This window comes from Colias croceus, chromosome 4 (genome assembly GCF_905220415.1).
Source record: "Colias croceus chromosome 4, ilColCroc2.1".
NCBI lineage: Eukaryota > Metazoa > Arthropoda > Insecta > Lepidoptera > Pieridae > Colias > Colias croceus.
This window is the reverse complement of record NC_059540.1, coordinates 8,699,285-8,719,846: the sequence shown is the minus strand read 5'-3', so window position 1 is coordinate 8,719,846 and position 20,562 is coordinate 8,699,285. Positions and strand designations below refer to the sequence as shown.

Genomic DNA, 20,562 nt, shown 5'->3' with positions numbered 1-20,562 from the left:
TTTAAAACGTGTTTCTTCATTTATTTTACCATGTCTTTCAGTCTTTGTAGCATTTTAGTATTAAGAAATACCTAGAACATTTTTCTCTATTGAAGCATTGAGTAACACGTACCTGTCTGCATTGCGGCATCTACGAAACTTTAGTGAGTAAACCAAGATACAACGACACTAACCGTATTCGCTATATATCAGCATCAGGACTCTGCATCAGAGAAAAGTCTTGAAAGTTTACGTGACATGAATAATTCTATTCTAGCATAATACTGCTTAAACAAACCAGAGCATATTATATGAGACAATATTTAATTCAAATTTATTCAAAGATTCGTGATACAAACAGCAATTGCTATACAAGAATATCATATATTCTATTACTTTACTCTATCCCGCGACGAAATCTGTGCAATACCTGCACGAGAATTATTTTCCGTTTCCATCGACAATTGAGTCAATAAATCATGATTGGTGTACAAAAACAGTAATATTCTATATATAAACTTCAATATCTTATATAAAAAATAAAAAATAATACCTATTCTTTATAAATTTGTAAACAATATCTAATAAAAAAATATATATGTAAATAACTCTACTATGGTACGGTACGGTACTAAAGATCACACACATAACAATATGAGTTTTTTATTACAAAACAACCAAACCAAAGATACAGTACAAACATGGAAACAGTTTCTAATCGCAAACTGAATCTCAAGAAAACGAAATTCGAATTATATATCACGATTCAGACTTTATTTCCAGGAAAAATACATCCGTAACTTATAAGACAGCTATTATTTATGAAAGAGTTCTACCTATATCCGATAGGTCCTGACTAGATGGAGATTTATTTATAGTTTAATGCCGTATAACAACTCTTTTATCCATGTAGATTCCCTACTGTAATTGGTAACACTCGAGTATGTGAATGAAGTATGTCATAAACGCTTACAGCCTCCTCGTATCAAGGATGCGCGATTAAGAGGCCTCTTCAAGGAACGACAGCTGTAACAAAGCCCCTTGTAACCTTAGCTAATTGAAACATTTCCTTTAGCTTTTGTCCTAATTAAGCATATATCATACATAGGTACGTTGATTACGTACCATTTAGTGATATGTGTCACTGTACTTGATGAAGTTAAGAGATATTTGTACATTTTAAAGAAAGATATGGACTAGATACTAAAATACAGGTATTGATTCAGCAGGTAATCAGCTTGCATTCCTATAAATTGACTATTCAAATTTTTTCCTCGGTCTATTTCAATGGATTTTCTGGACCAATAAACTTGAATAGCGTACTGATACAATGTCAAATGTTACTGCGACATTCTGAATGTAATAATTTAGAGTTAATGGTAGAGCTTTGTTCCACACATATATATGCAAATCTAATTCGGATACTTTTGTTAATGTGCAGCGTATTGAAAGTTATGTACGGCGAGAGTAATTTTGTATAATTACTCTGAAACTCAGCAATGAATTTCACAGATGCATGTTACATTAACTGAATGTGCGCTAGGTACTCTAAATGCACAGTAAATCAGAATATCATAAGAAATAAAATACTGAAAATGTTATACATTCATTCGAATCCCCCGTTGTTGGTTTAATTATTATTATCATGAGTACAAAAAGTCATAATATAAATGCTTATATCATTAATATTTTACATAAATGTTCTGAATGATGCGTTTTGAATTAAGACTGATGCTGTATAAACAGAGAAACACAATTTCTTGTCAATATTTTAATAACAAAATATAGATAACAATTTACGAATTACGGTAAGTACTTATAGTAACGTGAAAAATACAGTCATACTTTATATTCGAAACTTTCATCCTATTTTGCAAATATGGTTTTTTTTTTCAATAAATTTCAAGATACTTTTTCAAGGCTTGGTGAGACTTTGTTTTTACACCGATGAAACATTTCTTAAATAAAACAGAATCTGATTAAGTTCACAATTCCTCTCGTTAGAATTAAATTAAATTCAAGCAACGTTTTTAATGGTTCATACTTCTCTGCGCATATCATGATGGATTTCAGGAACTATAGCATGATCACATTATCAACCTATTGAATATGATCTTTTGAAAGCGGCATACCGCCTGCTTCGACAATATTTCCGTTTAAATTTTCTTCTTCGTTGATAATTTTTCAAATTATCTCCATAGACAGTCTCTAAAACGTGCGTCCATTTTTCGTCTAGATCCTCCGCTGGTTTGTCATTAACTAGAATTATTGGTTTAATAAATACTGGGCGTTTGTTTTCTTTTGTTTCGTTGTCCTCCTTTAATAACGTTGTACACACTTCTGCCCAAGTGTGAGTTTCTTGAGGAGAATTTACTTTGGAATTATCTTTGTTCGATATAACGGATATTTCTACGCTATTGTGTGACACGCCGTCGGAACGCTGGTCCTCTGTATGTTCTAAAGACGCTGCATTCAACGCCGCTTCTGCATCCAACAGCAATAACTGAAAACGTAAAAATAAATTATTTTTATTTCATTTTAAAAATTAATCATCGATTTAATTGTCGTACCATTATAAATATCGTGAATATTGTTGTGATAAATAAAAAACAACTCATTTTACATTGAAAATTAGAAATCTTATATTCTAATTTCTAACACAGTTAAATAATTTGCATGTACACGGGAACAGAGGAAGTCCCATATTAACTCATTTCCAAGAACAAAGGAAGCTACAGATTGAAACGAATTCAGATTAACGTTCATTGCGCTGTAAACGTACAGATAGTTTGTAATAAAGCTTAAATGTATCCGTGCAGTTCAATTTCCTATTCATAACCCAAAAGCCTCGTAAAACTACGACAAACAAATTCCAAACGTCTTTTGTTGGTAATTCAATTGCTGCCACAGTTCAAGACTTTTTGTTGTACGACACACAAGTACGACAAAAAGTGCTTACTGTTTATTACAACAATATTTTCATTTTGTTCATATTCACTTCGACATGTTTAAAGTTTTAACGCAATGGGGATTACGAACGTTATTGTATTTAAGCACTGAAGTTCTACTACATCATTTAAATTCAATTGTGCTAAAATATTTAGTGATAAGAGCTAATTGTTTTAGAGATGAATAACGTAGACCCGAAATATAATATAATTTAATTGTTTGTCGATTAATGATTATAATAAAGCTTTTCTAAATCTATGACATAGGTATATCTTAACAGTATAAGTATAAAATTAATAATACCTTAATTGATAAAAGAATTCCCATGCATATTTTATTGAATCTAAATTGAATATATTAGGGGTATCAGACTTTTATAATCAAATAATCTCCAGACTATTGGAATTGCTAATGTATTCTCCCTAGTATTTAACGCAGGACACCTGGAATGAAACTCGTTTGGATCGTTACGCTTAAATCAATTAATACTTTACTGTAACATCTGGACACAAGCCAAATACCGTTATGAATTTCAATAAGAGGTATTTAAATAATTCGTTTTGGTACATATTAATAGCTCTGTTGTAATTATAGGCTTCTGTGCCCTTTGAACTGATAATAATTAATTAAGTTACCACCCCAGAATAATTGTGGGTGGAATTAACAAATTCAATACTTAGTTCGTTATTAACGTTATATTTTATAAATGTTGATGACGTTATCGTAGCTGAATATTCTTGTAACATTAATACAGGATAAGTCACAAGGTGAATATAAATGAAGTAAACTCTGGAGGCAACGATAGCTAACAATATTACCTTAGCGAGGTGTGCTGTCACTCCAATCAAATTAAACGGTGGCCGGTAACATGGTACATGTATCGAATTTTAGGTTATTGCGGTTCTCGAGCTAAGCCTGTTATAAACGACCTGTTTACACTACCAACTTCGACCACCGCATAGTAAATTAATTTGCTATGTAAATTTACTGACGCCACGTAAACATTTTAAAATAAACTAGTGTTGTACAATTCTTTCATTTACTTTGACTGTTACGAGTAATATGTCAACTGTGGACATTTTAATATTCATTTAAATTAACTAGAGCAAACAGATAAATGTTTTATACAATTCTATTTTATATAACTAGTTATTGTCTGATTCTCGGATGATTTTACGTAGGGACACCTAATTGGCTTAGTAAAACAGGGCGCTTTTTATACTATTTCAATTATTGGAAGTTACATAATATTGTATTGTTTCCCTCATAATAGAGCCATTCGATTCTTTACAAAGAAAATTAAAATAGGTAGACGCTTGTTATAAAGATTTATTTTTAACTTCTACTCCAACAAACACAGCTATGAATTTTTCAAATCATTATCAAATACACCCACCTAGGTGATAAAATGTTAATCACGTACTTGACTTTTTGAACTTAACCTTGGGTTTTAATGAGTGTTGTAAACAAAAGGGTTCGAAACGTAAACACAATTTTCTCGCTCATATTTTTGTTTATTCAAGCTTTAAATTATAGCGGTAGCGAAATAGCTGTAGTATTTTTATAGTATAGGTATAACAAACTTATATCCAAGATAATATTATAACAGGTACTACAGTATCTTGAAATTTTATTATGCTCTATTTTTTGATATACCTATGCCTGTACAAAACTATCAAAGTATTTATGGAGTTACTAGAAATGTAGAATAACGAAGTCGAAAGCCGGCAGTTGGCTCTATACCGAATACCGATGTCTATCTGTAGCATTGTAGCCTCATAGTAGCTGTACTTATAAACGCTCGTAGCAGTATGTGGAATTTTCTTGAAAACAAAAAACTGTTGATACCTATAATGCATTCTACGAAGGCTAGGTTTCATATAAAATTTCTAAATGTGTAAATATACGTTTGTATGACAAATGCGTATTAAAAAACATCGTAATAATAAATCGCTTATTATAAATTAGGTACAAATATAGGCATCGTGATTTGCTACAAAAGCCATATTTTTACGAACATTAAAGATTTCCCTTGTGAATACAAATAAATTATTCTAAGGCAAAAACTTTCTAAGTCGTAATGTTTATCTTTTAAAGGGTATATCAGTTCCTCGTGTAAGTGTTCTCGGTTGCTAGCCAAGAGTAACAAAAAAAACTTTGTTTTACATTGCAAAAATCCCCACAATTTTATATGGATGCGACACGTGTATCATTCTTTTAAAACAAACTTTCAGGTACTAAAGTTGAGGCTTTGCTGGCTTGGGCGTATTATCTTTGTGAATATTGTTTTCATATCATTGTGTAAAAAGATGTTTGTTTTATGTGGTTTTTACTATTTTCTTAAAGTCGATAGGGAAAATATTAAATGAACTATTTGTAATAAGATCGAGACAAACCAGCGAATTAATACTAGGTAGGTACAGTTTATTAATTATTACAATGTTCGATTTTCGTGTTATACATCTTGTTTATTATTTGTATGTGCTTAATTACCTTTTGATCTAAAAGAAATCGCTGTAAGCATTGAAGTAATAGATTCTCTCTTTAATAATCGTTTATGAGACGTTTAAGCCAATTTTCAGACCCAACATGTTATATCAAAATGTTAAAATAATGACGGTCTAAATTCTAATCCAATATCAAGTGATTATGGTCCACCCAAAAACCGAACTTATGATCCCCTCTGGATGTAATAAACTTATTTACAAGAATTACAAGGAAGATCAAATAGAAGATAGTCTTGGTCTACGTACCTGATATATATTTACATAACTGAACTTCAAAGTAAGGTCTGAACTTGTTATTTATTCTAGACTTCACAATAAATTCGATTACAGGTATGAATCTATCAATGGAATTCACTGAATTCTTTTAAAATCATTCAGTTCACGAATTTATAAATAGCAATATTTTTTTTACTAAACGTTCATTAAACAAGCTATCTTTATGAATCACTAAACTGTTTATTCCAGGTTTTCTTTTTCACGTTAAAAGCAGGATATAATTTCAGGGTTACTTGTAAGAAAAACACTACATTGTAATATTATTTTTGTACACTAGATACATTCTTATTCTTAATAGGTTTCCAATTAAATTTTTTCTTTGTATAATATTTCCAAAAATATCATGTGCCTGATTCTGATGTCATGAACATGATATTGAAATAAATCATAATTAGTCATATTTTGTAGTAGGTATATATATCGTATTCTGTAGCATACATAATGGCCTTATTCCGTAGCCATGTTCTATCTTTTTTATCAATTAACTTCAACAATCGATTTAAAAAACAAATGATAAATGACAAGTTAGAAGAAACTGTTACAAAAAAATCTAATTAACGTAACTCTACCGCTCTCCTTTAACTAGCTTTTCTTTCATTAAGATGCATAACATACCGTGGACCATGCTCTTGACTTTGCAATATATTTATATACCAGCTGCTGTAAACACACGGTCAAAGCATCGTCTATCGATTGGCGGTAGTATTCGCAGATATTAATTACATAGAGCTAAACGGTGGAGGCAGTGAATCAGACGCTGTGTTTACAGAAAATCTCATCAGAGTCTCGATTTTGATGCTTCATATCATGGTTAATGATGGATATGTGTAAAATAGTTCCGGGTTGCAAAATGCCTGTGTTTTGCACGCTTGTTCATATTTAACTATGTATTTAATATAAAAAATACTGGAATAAATATTACATCTTTTTTATGTGGATGTTCGTAATTCTATTCCAAGAATATGTCACTTTTATTTAATCTCTTACTTATTTATAAAGATAAGTCTACGACAAAAGGAAAACCATATTTGTATTTGGTAAACAAAGAGAAAATAAATAATCATTGAAGTTTACTTAGGAAAACTCTGACATTTACGTGGAATTAATGAGATTTATTACGAAAATATGTTTTGAGATAACAGGAAATTTCTTCTCAGAATGCAATGAATTAGTATTCGATTGGGCGAGAAGTGATGAGTGTTGATATTTATATTATAAAGGCGAAAGTTTGTAAGTATGGATGTATGGATGTTTGTTACTCTTTCACGTAAAAACTACTGAACCGATTGCAATGAAATTTAGCACACATATAGAGGGTAACTTGGATTAACACATAGGATAGTTTTGCAAATGCGGGTTTTCCTTTGCAAACGCGGGCGAAGCCGCGGGCGGAAATCTAGTAACTCTATAATTGGTCTTACAGGATTTTTGTGCATAGTTACATCACTCACACAACAGTATATACGATACGAGAATAGTATATACGATATACATACTATTATTTATCCTTGTGCCTATTTTAAATATTAACTTGATTTAATTTTTTTTCATTTTAATGTCAATAAAAGACCAAGCGACTCGCTTTCTGGAAGCTCGTCACCGCCCATGAGCGTGCGCATTGTCGTTTTGTTGGTCTTTCGGGAATTTATAGACATTATTATTGATATATTTAATGAAAACCGTAATAAAAACATCGTTATATCGGCTCCTATCAGTCAAGTCAATTTATTTAGCTTTTCTCGTCAAGTGTCTGATCTTAGAAATTGAAAGTTGAGAAATTGAGCGAATGAATCTCATATAATTGTGTGAAAAGATAATACTAGAAATTTCTCTGAAATGAAAGGTCGTGAATAATGTAAACCTTTAAGAAGCCTAACTAACTCAATTAATCCTGTATACATTATTGCCACAAAAATGTGCCAATGGGAGTTCGAGTGGTGTTTTAGCAATTGGAACTTTAAACACAATTTCAAACTGAAAATGAATAAAACTTATCATCTTGTTTAATAAATAACTTCCATAAGTCAACAACTTCTATCAAATTAAAATTTACAACATACAATGGAAGTGGCAATCAGAAAATTTTATTAAGTAAGTATATTGTTCATATTATTTATGAGACAATTCAAAGGCAGATAATATTATAATAAGGCCATTTGTATTTTCCTTTATGTGATTAGACAACGAAGACAATCATACCATATCGAATTGCCCGTGAAAGGTAATTGAATTAAGTAAGTATATAATACGAATATACTTATTTATTTTATAAAAAGCAAACGTTTTATGATTTATCTATGTTACGCTTTTTAAAATAAAGCTCATCTAAGATAACGCGATAGATTAAGTATTATAGAATTATAGATAGGTACAGTTATTCTACCTTGTGAGAAATCCACAAAGATATCAAATTATCCAGCTTCTTGTATAATAAAAATTTAGCATCATGTTCATAAAAGAAGCCCACGCGGTTTATTCTGAAATTTCTTGTTACCGTATCCGCCTCGTGATCATTCTTTAAAGTTCTTAGCATTTACCCGTTTTTTATCCCTCGATGCAGTGTATAGGACCCATCCAACGTACACGAACATGATGAGGGCTGGTACCACCAGACTGGCGACGACTGGAATGCGACGGACCCACGCGTGGTATATAGCCAGCATGAGAAGGCATATGCCTACCAGAATCGCTATGTAGCGACCGGTGCGCCGCCGCTCCTCCTGAAACATTGTGAACATTTACATGTTACATTAATTTTTCTTCCGATATTTTTACATTTTTAATGGAACCTGTATCTCATCTTGACGTGAACGTGTTAAATATTCGATACAGTGTTAAATTATACGCTTACTTATGAAGTTTATGTCACAACAAGAAGTAATTCATTATATTGGAGTGAGAAGGTTATTTCCGACCCTGACAAAATTAATGTCGAGTTCAAGTAGGTATTGCCCGGCTTACACGACATTAATTGAATTTTAAAATCTACCCCAGAATTGTACGTAAATCTCATATTTTGATTATTTTACAACTAGCTTTACGCCCGCGGCTCCGCCCGCGTTTTTAAACGAAAACCCGCATAGTTCCCGTTCCCGTGGGATTTCCGGGGTAAAACCTATCCTATGAGTTAATCCAAGTTTCATTCTATATGTGTGCTAAATTTCATTGTAATCGGTTCAGTAATATCACAAACTTTCGCATTTATAATATTAGTAGGATTCTTAATTCATTCCTTGTTACTTATAGAATAAGTACAGGAGTGTTCCTTGTAATTGCTATTCCGCTGTTAGAAATACTATAAATCGTTCAAATGAAACAACAAATTGAATTTATGATAAATACGTGATATTTATAGGTTCCTATTTTTCCAATAATTGCATTCCGCGCATCCACATCTGCGGATATTACAAGTCTTGTCAATCGACACGTTAAATTGAATTTCGTAAACATACGTTATTACCGAAAAATTCTCCATCTCTTTTCAAAATAAAACATACATTGTTTATGTAATTTTCTATAGATTAGTTTAAAATTGCAGACTTTCATTTTCGTAATGAAATATGTAAATAATGAATTTCAGGAATTGGTTTTTGACGAGAAAATTATAAATTCTTGGCAAAGTGTTAAAGAGTTAATTTATATGTTAGTGATATTAAAAAGGAGATTGTACTGTACAAGACGGAAGCAGAAAATTGAACAGACAAACAGACTTTTAAGTCAACAAACGTAAAAAGGAACGTAAATTACAAAAAACAAGTGATAACTGCGTTAAAAACAACCGACTTCAAACTTGCACTTGCAAGATTTACAAATATAGACAAAAATGCTCATAAAATAAAACTACTGGGCCTATCCGAATAAAATTTTTATGGGACCAATTCGACACCATCCCGCATCGAACAAAAAAAGAATCACGTAAATCGGTTCAGAAGCCTCGGAGTAATCGGTGTACATACATAAAAAAAACATACCGGCCGAATTGATAACCTCCTCCTTTTTTTGAAGTCGGTTAAAAAACATTTCATGCCATTTAAAAGTAAAAAGAGATTCACAAATATCAAAATGGATCAACATTTTTATATACCTACCTATAGATAATATTAACCCTAGAAGCCTAATCTACGCCTGCGAGGCGTACACGATTTCGAATATCGGATGTCTCTTTTTAACGGTTAAAGCTAGTGCGTCGTACTCTTTAGTTATCTCAGTGGTCGACGGGAGCTAGAGGACGGTGCCTGTATCGTTAAGGTAAGTCCCGCCATTTTTGATTTATCGAAGTGTTGCACGCCTGCGAGACGTATGTTTAGGCTTTGTGTAACATTCAACTAAGTTTAAGTGATTTTACTTTTGATTGTTTTTCGTGTATTTTATATCTTTTTTCGGCATTGTTTCAGTTATAAATATGTTACGGTCCAATATATCAAATAAAGACGATATTATCACAATTTTCAACGGAGAAGACAGTCCTCACGAGGATTCAGATTCCAAAGTTGAGGATGACCAGTTATCGACGATGTTCAAAGCGAGGACGAAAATTATAAGATGTCTGAATCCGTTGCGTCATTTCAAGATCTGAGCCCTCTGAAGAAACTAATCCAACCATGAATGTCAAAATTAGAGTGTATATAAATGTAAAAAATCTGTGTGTGGCGAGCACAAGGTTGATTTATGTGTAGTCTATTCCTAAAGTTAATCTAGTCCTCTAAAAGCTGGTTAGTTGTAATGTTTGGTCTAAAAATATATAATTATCGTAAAAAAAAATTGATACTCTATAAAAATAATGTATGTTTTAGTTGATTTTGAAGAACTTAATATTTTTGTTCCAATTTATGCATATTGTTTTTTTTGTTGTAACAAGCACCTGTAATTATAATTATAATCGATAACAGTGTGGTTTTATTTTTAGTTTATTTCCCAAATTCAAATTTCCGCTTTATTAAAACAATAAAAATTAAACAATATACCTATAATAAGGGCTATTATATGTGTACGCCTCTGAGACGTATATTAAGGCTTTGTGTACGTTCTATATAGATTAGGCTTCTAGGGTTAAACTAAATGTGTGTATATTTAATTGGGAAATAGGAAAATAAAGAGAAACGATAATATTTTTATAGCGGTTTAACATGAAATACTCACAATCGTAGTCGTACAATATTCTTATTTATTTAATCCTATTTGTGGGTGTGCAACAATATTTTCATACTGAAACTGTTGATTTTATCCATTTTTTGTTAGAACAGAATACTGATAGGAATTTTGATTGAATTGTTTATAGTATATTTTTTTATTTGAATTGAATTGTTTATAGTAGTTCATAGTATATTTAACAGCATATAGTAAAAAATAAGCTACCTAATCGAAATAATAATTATTCAAAGCATTGCTGCTTTGTAATTAAAACGTTGCCGTTTTAATTACAATTTATTATTAACGGGAAAATAATTATTTACGGGAAAGCACAATAATTGTCACAAGGTAACAGCGATATCTGTGAATGAGTTTCTAAGGGTAAGTTTACAACTTTTTTTTTAACATAACTTGTGCAATTTGAAGTACTTATTCTATATCTTTACTAATTTATATACTTAGGTAAAGTGTTTGTTTGTTTGAATGCGCTAATCTCAAGAACGATCAGGTCCGATTTGAAAACTTCTATCGGTGTTAGGTAGCTCATTTATGGAGGAAGGTTATAGGCTAACAGGAGCGGAACACTGCGGGTAAAACCGCGGGGCACAGGTAGAAGCCTACTAATATCCTACTAATATTATAAATGCGAAAGTTTGTGAGGATGTGTGTGTGTGTGTGTGTGCGTTTGTTACTCTTTCACGTAAATACTACTGAACAGATTGCAATGAAATTTAGCACACATATAGAGGGTAACTTGGATTAACACATAGGATAGGTTTCCTTTATCCCGGAAATCCCACGGGAACGGGAACTATGCGAGTTTTTCTTTGAAAACGCGGGCGAAGCCGCAGGTGGAAAGCTAGTAACATATAATTTCATCCGTTCAGAAATGAATTCATTTTTCTAAACGGGTCCCGTCAAAGAGCGATCAATCTCCTTTCGGTTTTATCAACCGTGCGTAAATATATTGAATAGGAAATGTTGACAGACATAATATAGGGTCGCCTAATAGGCATTTACCCTTTAAGCCAGGACCTTTACAATGACCTATGTTTTATATCTACATTTTGTACAAATGTTTTATTGTCGTGTGTCAATATTATTGAACCATTATGTAGCCAAATAGAAGTCACACTGATGATAAAATTTATAACCTATACCGATACCATATAGAGAGCTTGTGTGTTTGAACGCGCTAATCTCAGTAACTACTGGGTCGATTTAAAAAATATTTCACAGTTAAATGTGTACGTGATCTCGTGATATTTGTAGCAAGAGCGAAGCCGAGGTGCACCAATAGTCTTACAATTATAAACATTCATTTTTAACTTGCCTTTTGGCAAAACAACCATATTTAATTTTTATGGAAGTTTTTGACGGATCCATCTACTTTCAATTGTTAGGTGTATATGTTCCTACGTTACACGTTCCTTTAACATCTTTATGAATTTAATCAATAAATCAAAGTTATATTTCTATGCCTTGAAAGGGGTAATAACTAATAGGTACAATCTTACAGACAGAAAATAATACCCACTGGATATTAGATATATCGATTTTTTTTTCAAGAGCCTCATGATATATTTTACATAAAGTACTATTAAATAAACTAAATTTAAATTTGGGATTTAATGAAAATTCGTTTAAAAAAAATTATATTTTCCAGCGAATTCTCTTCGTATTATAAAGATAACAATTAGGTTCAACTTAACGTCTATTTTAGTTTTCTAATACGAAAATTACGAAATACAAGAATAACTAAATACCTTATTTATAAAGCCTGAAATAATTTGTTCATCAAATACACAGAGAATTTATCAAAATAATTTCAACAAGCTTGTCCTAGAGAGCCTAATTAATTCAGGTATTTAGTTGATTTCGCGAAATTCTTTTACTCCACTGAAACGAATTTGTGTGGGCGAAAGAACACACGTGGTTTCAGAGCTATACAAATTTTAACAGGTGAATTTGATAGTTCATACAGTCATTTACAAGAAAAACTCTACACTCATACTTTTACGTAAACATGGCATTTAATTTTACACGTGGTAGACTTATTGGGATATTTTAACTTCATGTCTTAAGTGTGTTTTTAATATTTGCATATTCATTTAGGAATTAAATTAAATCAGCAATTATACATAAGGCAATTATAAATATGTTTTATTCTCAAAATTTTTACACTAACTAGAACTCGAACTTGAATTTGTTTATAATAGGTACCTATAATGTGGTAACTTTTTTGGTGAAGTTAAGATGCTGACGTGTTTTTACGACGTAGTTTTGTGTTTGACGTGTAGATGTACTAACTCATGAAGTTTATACATAATATTATCATCATACATTCCTACTAAGCATTCCTATACGTTCGTATTGTTAGGTACTTGTTACAGTTTCTTTCGCGAAGCCAAGTGCCAACTCTTCTATTATTATCTATCCTCGATCTTAATTGAGATTGATAACAAGACACATAAATTATTGTTAATTTTAATGTACGTTAGATATGTATCTAACGTACATTGATCACATTTGCAAAAGAAACGTCAAAATCAAAAATAGTTGTTGTGTGATTATGATGAAAAAAATATTTTTCACTTTGGTATAAACCATAGAAATTACTGAAAATAAACCCATTACAGTAAGTATCGATCTTTTTAACCGACTTCAAAAAAAAGGAGGAGGTTATCAATTCGGCCGGTATATATTTTTTTTTTTATGTATGTACACCGATTACTCCGAGGTTTCTGAACTGATTTACGTGATTCTTTTTTTGTTCGATGCGGGATGGTGTCGAATTGGTCCCATAAAAATTTTATTCGGATAGGCCCAGTAGTTTTTATTTTATGAGCATTTTTGTCTGTAGGTATTTGTAAATTTTGCAAGTGCAAGTTTGAAGTCGGTTGTTTTTAACGCAGTTATCACTTGTTATTATATTGTCATTTTGTAGTTTAGGCTAATATACCTATTCAATATTCATATTATTAATTCTGAAAATATAAATTCGTATCACGAAAATCTTATCTATACATATAATAAATCTGTAGAAGGGTCAATTCTGTACATTAAAAATATTGAAAAAATAAATAGCAGGGGTGTTACTGGATCGATACCAAACCCAAATATGTGATTAAAAAAACTTTTGTCTGTCTGTCTGTCTGTCTGTCTGTCTGTCTGTCTGTATGTGAAGGCATCACGTGAAAACTAGCGATTCGATTTCGATGAAACTTGGTATAATTATACCTTATTATCCTGGGCGTAAAATAGGATACCTACTTTTTATCCTGGAAAAATACGTAGAAAAAATTAATCTTAATTTTTCAGTTTTATCCATAGACGTTGTTCCGTAGAACCGCGAACATACGTTGCGTATTATTATAGGCGTAGCCGTATTTGGGAATTGGGTCCAATAGATATTTATAAGATGTTATTGACAGAGGTACTCAAAATGGAGAAATAACCATCCACGCGAAGACCGACATCCGCGCGGACGGAGTCGCGGGCGGAAGCTAGTAAATAATATGAATGTAATGAAATCCTTCAAACGAGATAAATATTTTATTATGTAACTTGCTTTCCGCCCCCGGCTTCGCCCGCTTTTTCTAAAACCTAATAAATTATATACTTAAACCTTCCTCTTGAATCACTCTATCTATTTAAAAAAACCGCATCAAAATCCGTTGCATAGTTTGAAAGATTTAAGCATACAAAGGGACATAGGGACAGAGAAAGCGACTTTGTTTTATACTAGGTATGTAGTGATAAAACCAAAATATGAACAAACAATTAAAAAAAGAATTAGCTATAGATGCAACATGCGAGTCAGAAATAATATTTTGTAAAAAAATTAAAAATATACTTTTAACCTAGGTACCACTAAAAAATAAATCTGAACGATCAGTTATTCTCTTTAATTAAAATATCGTAGAAATGTAAATCAAGAATCATTAATTAAATCTTACACAGTAAACAATACATTTTTTTTATTCCAAACAAGCTTATAGGAACGGAAATTCATATTATTATTATTTTATATTAACTTACGCGTCCTGATGAGCCGTAGGTATTGATAAACATCGAAATTAATCTCTTTATCGTAAAACAACAGGATTAGGATTAGGATATTATAAATGCGAAAGTTTGTGAGGATGTGTGTGTGTGTGTGTGTGCGTTTGTTACTCTTTCACGTAAATACTACTGAACAGATTGCAATGAAATTTAGCACACATATAGAGGGTAACTTGGATTAACACATAGGATAGGTTTCCTTTATCCCGGAAATCCCACGGGAACGGGAACTATGCGAGTTTTTCTTTGAAAACGCGGGCGAAGCCGCAGGTGGAAAGCTAGTAACATATAATTTCATCCGTTCAGAAATGAATTCATTTTTCTAAACGGGTCCCGTCAAAGAGCGATCAATCTCCTTTCGGTTTTATCAACCGTGCGTAAATATATTGAATAGGAAATGTTGACAGACATAATATAGGGTCGCCTAATAGGCATTTACCCTTTAAGCCAGGACCTTTACAATGACCTATGTTTTATATCTACATTTTGTACAAATGTTTTATTGTCGTGTGTCAATATTATTGAACCATTATGTAGCCAAATAGAAGTCACACTGATGATAAAATTTATAACCTATACCGATACCATATAGAGAGCTTGTGTGTTTGAACGCGCTAATCTCAGTAACTACTGGGTCGATTTAAAAAATATTTCACAGTTAAATGTGTACGTGATCTCGTGATATTTGTAGCAAGAGCGAAGCCGAGGTGCACCAATAGTCTTACAATTATAAACATTCATTTTTAACTTGCCTTTTGGCAAAACAACCATATTTAATTTTTATGGAAGTTTTTGACGGATCCATCTACTTTCAATTGTTAGGTGTATATGTTCCTACGTTACACGTTCCTTTAACATCTTTATGAATTTAATCAATAAATCAAAGTTATATTTCTATGCCTTGAAAGGGGTAATAACTAATAGGTACAATCTTACAGACAGAAAATAATACCCACTGGATATTAGATATATCGATTTTTTTTTCAAGAGCCTCATGATATATTTTACATAAAGTACTATTAAATAAACTAAATTTAAATTTGGGATTTAATGAAAATTCGTTTAAAAAAAATTATATTTTCCAGCGAATTCTCTTCGTATTATAAAGATAACAATTAGGTTCAACTTAACGTCTATTTTAGTTTTCTAATACGAAAATTACGAAATACAAGAATAACTAAATACCTTATTTATAAAGCCTGAAATAATTTGTTCATCAAATACACAGAGAATTTATCAAAATAATTTCAACAAGCTTGTCCTAGAGAGCCTAATTAATTCAGGTATTTAGTTGATTTCGCGAAATTCTTTTACTCCACTGAAACGAATTTGTGTGGGCGAAAGAACACACGTGGTTTCAGAGCTATACAAATTTTAACAGGTGAATTTGATAGTTCATACAGTCATTTACAAGAAAAACTCTACACTCATACTTTTACGTAAACATGGCATTTAATTTTACACGTGGTAGACTTATTGGGATATTTTAACTTCATGTCTTAAGTGTGTTTTTAATATTTGCATATTCATTTAGGAATTAAATTAAATCAGCAATTATACATAAGGCAATTATAAATATGTTTTATTCTCAAAATTTTTACACTAACTAGAACTCGAACTTGAATTTGTTTATAATAGGTACCTATAATGTGGTAACTTTTTTGGTGAAGTTAAGATGCTGACGTGTTTTTACGACGTAGTTTTGTGTTTGACGTGTAGATGTACTAACTCATGAAGTTTATACATAATATTATCATCATACATTCCTACTAAGCATTCCTATACGTTCGTATTGTTAGGTACTTGTTACAGTTTCTTTCGCGAAGCCAAGTGCCAACTCTTCTATTATTATCTATCCTCGATCTTAATTGAGATTGATAACAAGACACATAAATTATTGTTAATTTTAATGTACGTTAGATATGTATCTAACGTACATTGATCACATTTGCAAAAGAAACGTCAAAATCAAAAATAGTTGTTGTGTGATTATGATGAAAAAAATATTTTTCACTTTGGTATAAACCATAGAAATTACTGAAAATAAACCCATTACAGTAAGTATCGATCTTTTTAACCGACTTCAAAAAAAAGGAGGAGGTTATCAATTCGGCCGGTATATATTTTTTTTTTTATGTATGTACACCGATTACTCCGAGGTTTCTGAACTGATTTACGTGATTCTTTTTTTGTTCGATGCGGGATGGTGTCGAATTGGTCCCATAAAAATTTTATTCGGATAGGCCCAGTAGTTTTTATTTTATGAGCATTTTTGTCTGTAGGTATTTGTAAATTTTGCAAGTGCAAGTTTGAAGTCGGTTGTTTTTAACGCAGTTATCACTTGTTATTATATTGTCATTTTGTAGTTTAGGCTAATATACCTATTCAATATTCATATTATTAATTCTGAAAATATAAATTCGTATCACGAAAATCTTATCTATACATATAATAAATCTGTAGAAGGGTCAATTCTGTACATTAAAAATATTGAAAAAATAAATAGCAGGGGTGTTACTGGATCGATACCAAACCCAAATATGTGATTAAAAAAACTTTTGTCTGTCTGTCTGTCTGTCTGTCTGTCTGTCTGTCTGTATGTGAAGGCATCACGTGAAAACTAGCGATTCGATTTCGATGAAACTTGGTATAATTATACCTTATTATCCTGGGCGTAAAATAGGATACCTACTTTTTATCCTGGAAAAATACGTAGAAAAAATTAATCTTAATTTTTCAGTTTTATCCATAGACGTTGTTCCGTAGAACCGCGAACATACGTTGCGTATTATTATAGGCGTAGCCGTATTTGGGAATTGGGTCCAATAGATATTTATAAGATGTTATTGACAGAGGTACTCAAAATGGAGAAATAACCATCCACGCGAAGACCGACATCCGCGCGGACGGAGTCGCGGGCGGAAGCTAGTAAATAATATGAATGTAATGAAATCCTTCAAACGAGATAAATATTTTATTATGTAACTTGCTTTCCGCCCCCGGCTTCGCCCGCTTTTTCTAAAACCTAATAAATTATATACTTAAACCTTCCTCTTGAATCACTCTATCTATTTAAAAAAACCGCATCAAAATCCGTTGCATAGTTTGAAAGATTTAAGCATACAAAGGGACATAGGGACAGAGAAAGCGACTTTGTTTTATACTAGGTATGTAGTGATAAAACCAAAATATGAACAAACAATTAAAAAAAGAATTAGCTATAGATGCAACATGCGAGTCAGAAATAATATTTTGTAAAAAAATTAAAAATATACTTTTAACCTAGGTACCACTAAAAAATAAATCTGAACGATCAGTTATTCTCTTTAATTAAAATATCGTAGAAATGTAAATCAAGAATCATTAATTAAATCTTACACAGTAAACAATACATTTTTTTTATTCCAAACAAGCTTATAGGAACGGAAATTCATATTATTATTATTTTATATTAACTTACGCGTCCTGATGAGCCGTAGGTATTGATAAACATCGAAATTAATCTCTTTATCGTAAAACAACAGGATTTATTAAAAGTAAACAACTGTACAAGGAATTATAAATTAACTGAATAAATAAAGTGTGAGTTTATTCAGTTAATTTATAATACCAAAAGATTTTAAAGAATTAAATTCTAGAATAGTTAGTATCTAGCTATGGGAAAAATATTTTCATGGTTAAAATTTACTGCATAAACTGTACAGCGCCGCTTATATTTAATATTATTAAAGAAAATAGAAAGTAAAGTTTTGTTATTTTAAAATTACCTTTACAGAAGAGACAGGCGGTTTATGAAGAAGGTTGACTGAGCTTCTTACCTCGTTGTTTAATTTCAAATTCATTTCGCTGTTAAAGGAAAATTACAACCATGTTAAACCTCAACTAAATTATATTAAAACTTGTTATTATTTATTTATGGAATACCTAGCCCATCGCTTCAATTTATATAATGTAAATATTATTTATAAATACTTATTTAAACACACCTAGCACTAAAACTCGTTTAACGAACAAATGAATTCGCGAAGTCAGTGCGTGTGCGCGTACTCTGATAGAGGCGCCAGAACACTGCAAGAATTAACATAAATACATAATGAACTTACGCTATGTTTACTCCGACCGTTAAAAACGCGTAAAGCTCTGCAAGTTTAGGTATCACTCGGGAACGCACCGTTTCCACGATGCTATAACAATGGAGCATTTAATCATTTAGAACGTAAATATCGACGGTTGAAGCTTTCCAGAGCGATTTTTATTGACTGCACAATGTTAACCATACACGCTAACTATAAACAATTTTTGCTAGCCAGAATGTATTTACCTTGTAAAACCACAATCGAAAATTGCAAACATATTCACCGCTCCGTTGAGAGATGATTTGCGGTTTCCCTGTTCGGATATTTTATATTTTTAGGGTTCTGTCGTCTTACATCACTATGTACTTAGTATAGGAAACTAATTAGATTAAAATTAATTTCGCCGATTAAGTCATAAAGCTCTGTTTGTCATAGTATCAGTTACATATTGCTGTAAAAAAGCATTCTTTAAAGTTTGTTTTATACATACAGAACCCAAAAATGTATTGAATAAATTCACCTGGCTCCTTGTATTCATAGCGGGAAGGCGTTTTTATAGTTTGTTTTTTTCTCGCCAATAAACTATACAACTAGCCAGACAACAGACTGTTATTGAATTATGAAATTTTCCTATATATATATTTTATCTTTTTGCATTTTATGGACTCGACACCTGTCATGTCCTACCTACTTAATTTATTACGAATAAACTTTCAATTGAATCTTCAGTAGATAAATAAATTCGTTTTCATCTCTTGCAAACACACTACATATTATATTGTAATATTTAATATTGTTTTAAAACATTAGCATTATAAAAATAATAAATATATATCATGTGTAGACCAATCAACCTTAAATTAGGTACTTACCTAAAACACAATAATTCATATCGACACTAGCACTGTAGGTAAATACTAGTACATGAAATAAGCTGCATTTAGAACCTAAATCTAACAGTATGTATTATATTGTTTCTGGACTTAATCCTCTTACGTCTGTAATGAAATTCCGAGTGTCATTAATTCAATGGATTGAAAGCGAGACCGAGACACGAGTATGAAAAAATTTCCATCCATCTATTGTTAGTACTTATTAGTATGCAGCAAGCTAGCTAGTTAATTCAGATTTGTTTCATCATCATCATCATCATTAACAGCCCATGTTTGTCCACTGCTGGACATAGGCCTCAGTCATGGCACGCCATTGAGCCCGGTCATTTGCTCGATCATCGTCAGTTTTGTTTAACTATTTCAAATTAATTTAACCTTTTTTTATAGTGGGGAAATCTTCCAAAGATACCCACGGCCCCCGGGGAAGGAGCTGTGGGTTATGTCGGATTCTTACCGACTAAAACCCCACTGTGTTCCGTCGAGCCGCTTTAATGATGGGGCCGCGGGTATTGGTTAGAATTCTTCCGCGACCAAATTAATTTAACCTGAAATGTTTTGTGTAATCAATGATGTAAATATTTAACTCTACAACTAAAAGTGAATTTCGATATTGCCTTAATAACGATCCTTGAGTAGATACGATAGTAAGATTTTTCTAGATGATGTGCTCTAGTAAATGCGAGTTTA

At 31.6% G+C, this 20,562-nt stretch overlaps 1 protein-coding gene across 4 annotated transcripts; it reads right to left on the bottom strand.

Annotated features, from left to right (window-relative positions):
* Positions 1-1,879: 1,879 nt before the first annotated feature.
* Positions 1,880-19,065, bottom strand: LOC123691136. Of its 4 annotated transcripts, none has more exons than XM_045635378.1 (4): positions 19,010-19,065; positions 18,674-18,752; positions 8,249-8,431; positions 1,880-2,482 (listed from the first exon to the last, which is right to left on the bottom strand). In XM_045635378.1, the coding sequence occupies exons 2-4, from the start codon at positions 18,746-18,748 to the stop codon at positions 2,075-2,077; spliced, it is 666 nt and encodes a 221-aa protein (XP_045491334.1). In that variant the 5' UTR covers positions 18,749-18,752; positions 19,010-19,065; the 3' UTR covers positions 1,880-2,074. The 4 variants fall into 4 exon arrangements, with proteins under 4 accessions (XP_045491334.1, XP_045491333.1, XP_045491335.1 ...); XM_045635377.1 differs by lacking the exon at positions 19,010-19,065 and adding an exon at positions 18,893-18,969; XM_045635379.1 differs by lacking the exon at positions 19,010-19,065 and adding an exon at positions 18,831-18,957.
* Between the last annotated feature and the right edge of the window lie 1,497 nt (positions 19,066-20,562).

Coding starts and splice junctions, on each gene's coding strand:
- LOC123691136 (XM_045635378.1), bottom strand. CDS start 18,748: ATGAATTTGAAATTAAACAACGAGGTAAGAAGCTCAGTCAACCTTCTT. Junction 8,432..18,673: donor CGCCTGTCTCTTCTGTAAAG/GTAATTTTAAAA, acceptor ACAATGTTTCAG/GAGGAGCGGCGGCGCACCGG. Junction 2,483..8,248: donor CATCGAGGGATAAAAAACGG/GTAAATGCTAAG, acceptor TTACGTTTTCAG/TTATTGCTGTTGGATGCAGA.